Source organism: Oxyura jamaicensis, chromosome 2 (genome assembly GCF_011077185.1).
Source record: "Oxyura jamaicensis isolate SHBP4307 breed ruddy duck chromosome 2, BPBGC_Ojam_1.0, whole genome shotgun sequence".
Lineage (NCBI taxonomy): Eukaryota > Metazoa > Chordata > Aves > Anseriformes > Anatidae > Oxyura > Oxyura jamaicensis.
The window spans coordinates 50354051-50357168 of NC_048894.1; the positions used below are offsets into that span (position 1 = coordinate 50354051).

A 3118-nucleotide genomic window follows, 5' to 3' on the forward strand; every position below is an offset into this window, starting at 1 on the left:
GGATGACCAAAAAAAAAAAAAAAAAAGTTAAACCCTTAACGGAACCACCTCATTAGGCAGACGTCCTAGTGCCTGTCATGTTATATTAACATACATAAACACACAATCTTCTTTTTTGCTTATTATAATACAGACTTAAATGTACAAAGATGTTTTCACTTTCTTCATCTTAAACACAACAGCTATAAACCTGAATACATATGCTATCATCATGCCATAAGAGACTAAAACAATTATATTTAGCGACAAGTAGAAAAGGATTAAATAGTCAAATACAAGAATGAAAAACGCAGTACATAGTGTCGCGAACTCAAACCGGCATTTAGATAGATCCAGTGGTTTAAACGGCACGTTTTTGCTTCGAAAAAAAGTGCAAAAGATGTGGTTTACAAGTTAAAGGTACAGGATCCCTTCTACGTAAATGCACCAGTTGCTTTACTTCATTTTGGGATGCAAAGTTCCTCCCTCCCCCCTCCCCGCCCCCCCCAGAAGGGTAGCGTACAGTGTACACGGCTCGGGCTGTGCGACCCCCCCCCCCCACGCCCCCCTCCCCAAAAATGAACGGGACTGCACCGCGGGCACTGGCGGCGAGGGATGCTGTCACTTTAAGATGCCTGCAGATTGGAGTGTAAACATGGACAAAATAGGGGCTGATTTGTGTGTGTGAGTGAGTGAGCAAGTGTGTGTGTGTGTGTGAGAGAGAGTGTGTGTGTGTGTGTGCGTGCACACGTGTGTGAGATACTAACCAGCGGCCCTGTTGTTAAAATCAGGAAATCCAAACAGCGATTTACACCGATTTACACCCCCTTTATATATTTTTTACAAAAATACACTGAGAAAATAATCAAACGTTTTCATCTCTCTTCTCTTTTTGTTTTTAAAAGTGTCAAAAGTCTACATTTAAATATAAAAAATTAAAAGTTAAAACTCTAGCCCTTCAGTGAAGGAGACATAAAAATGGTGCGGGTAACAACAAGAACTACCAAAAAAGGACAAAGAAATACAAGTCAAAAATGTTTGGCCAGTATAAATACGTCCACTTATAAAATGGCATCCGATTACATTTACAAGGAAAAAAACCAACGATACGAGGATGGAGCATCGGTGAGAAAAAACAGTCTTTTCATTTACAGCTCTAAGGAACAAACACATACATACTCTGAGAAAAAAATTTGGTCCTGAATTTCTTTTTTTAAAAGTCCAGCACAGATTTGAGTTGCGTTTGAATCCTTTAAAGAGTTAAGAATGAAAAAAAGCTGGTGATATTTTTGTAGGAATCAAACATAGCGCCATCTATCTGCTTTTATATTATCCTAACACTATTTGTTTCAAACTGTTCAACAGTCTTACGGAAATCTTAAAAAGATAGACAGGATAACATGCTATATTAAACCCCACCAGTGAAATAATCCAACACCATCACGATTCTGAGTAAGAAGAAAAAACTACTTTTTTTTTTGCCTTTTTTTTGTGTGTTTTCGTTTTTTTTCTTTTTTTTTTTTTTTTTTTTTTTTTGCAAAAAGCAATCACCCTCCACGTCCCCGGTACCACAATGTTACAGAAACTGTTCCAACTCGGTCTCCATTTCGGAAGAAGTTTTCAGTGTTCTTGAAGTTTTCGGCCTTTTTTTTTCCTCTCTACATATAGCGTAAGGTGACTGAGAAAAGCGCTGCCGCCACCTCATCGCGTACGTGCAAATCCGTTTCAGTTTATTATTATCTTCCCAAGCCGGCTCCCACGTTTAAGTCTGGCTCCTCTCCTCCTTCGCCAGGCTCTCAGTCCAGCTCCGTCCCCCTCTCCTCCTCCCATCATCGGCGCCTCCTCTCGCCGCAGAAGAAACCGGGACGGGATTTCTCCCCCCCAAAAAAAACGTGAACCTTGCAAAGGCTCGGGTGCACTTCTGTGTACTTTTGTGTGTGTTTTTTTCCTCTTTTCTTTTTTTCAAGCAGTTCCTCTCGCTCCTTCGCAGGAAAGGGCGAAATAGTCGAGACATCCAGCACAAGGCATCACTCCCCTCCTCTTTCGCACCAAACGGGTGATAACAAAGGCCCCAGAGGTGTCTGCGGTCCCCCCTCTGTCCCCCCCCTCTCGTCCTTCTTTTCGGGACAAAACATAAGAAAGGAAAAAGGTAGCGTTTCGCCGCCGTCAGTCTGGAGAAGCAGGGCCGGGCTCGTCCCTCGCAGGGGGTGGGTGCCCAGCAGCAGCAGCAGCAGCGTCCTCGGCCCCTGCCCAGCCAAAAAAGCCCCCCGGGAGCCCCGACGGGGCGGGCGAGTCCTCCCGGCACCGCGTCTGCACCTCCTCCAGCTCGGGCCGGCCGCGGAGCTCAGTAGGTGAAGACCAGGTTGGAGATGCTGGACTCCAGCCAGTCCCCCGAGATCATCTCACTTACCTCCGGCGTGCAGTAGTCCGGGAACTCGAAGTGCGAGCCCGAGCCGGGCTCGAAGTTAAAATCCAGGTCCCGGTCGAGCACGGAGGAGCCGAAGCTGCCCAGGGACATGCTCTCGAAGCCGGGGCTCGGGTTGAGGTCCAAGAGGTCGTCCTCGAACTCGTCGTCCGACGAAGAGGAGCCGGAGGAGGAGGCGGACGAGGACGAGGAGGAGGAGGACGAGTGGGAGGACGCGGAGGAGGACCGCGCCGTCGAGGGGGCCGGCGACGAGGCCCGCAGGCTGGTGTAGCTGCGGTGGTCGGCGGGCGAGCCCGACCCCGACCCCGGAGGCGAGGGGCAGGGGGCGCCGCAGTCGCCGTCGGGCCGTCCGGCCCCGCCGCCCCCCTCCTCGTAGAGGCTCAGCGGGTCGCCGGGCTCCGCCGAGCCGCCCAGCGTGGGGCTGCCGGGCACGGCGCCGCCAGGGGAGCCCGAGGAGGAGGAGGAGGCGGCGGCGGCGCTGGCCGTCTGCCCCCCGCCGAAGATGTAGACCCGCTTCAGCTTCTTGTCGGCCGCCGCCGCCCTGCCGGGGCCCGACGGCGACGCGCCCGCCGCCCCGCGGGGGGGCCGGCACAGCGCCTGGTGCTCGGGCGGCAGCAGCGCGGCCGGCGGCTCCCCGGGGAACGGGGCGGCCTTCGCTGTGCCCCGGGGGGCCGACGGCCGCCGGCAAGAAGCTGAAGCGGGTCAACATCTTCG

General features: G+C 51.9%; 1 protein-coding gene across 1 annotated transcript; it reads right to left on the reverse strand.

The window, feature by feature from the left end:
• Window positions 1-1485: 1485 nt before the first annotated feature.
• SOX4 (SRY-box transcription factor 4) lies at window positions 1486-3106 on the reverse strand (the record flags this gene model as incomplete). Its single annotated transcript, XM_035316109.1, has 1 exon — window positions 1486-3106. A coding segment is annotated over one exon (783 nt), but the record flags the coding sequence as incomplete, so codon positions are not given.
• Between the last annotated feature and the right edge of the window lie 12 nt (window positions 3107-3118).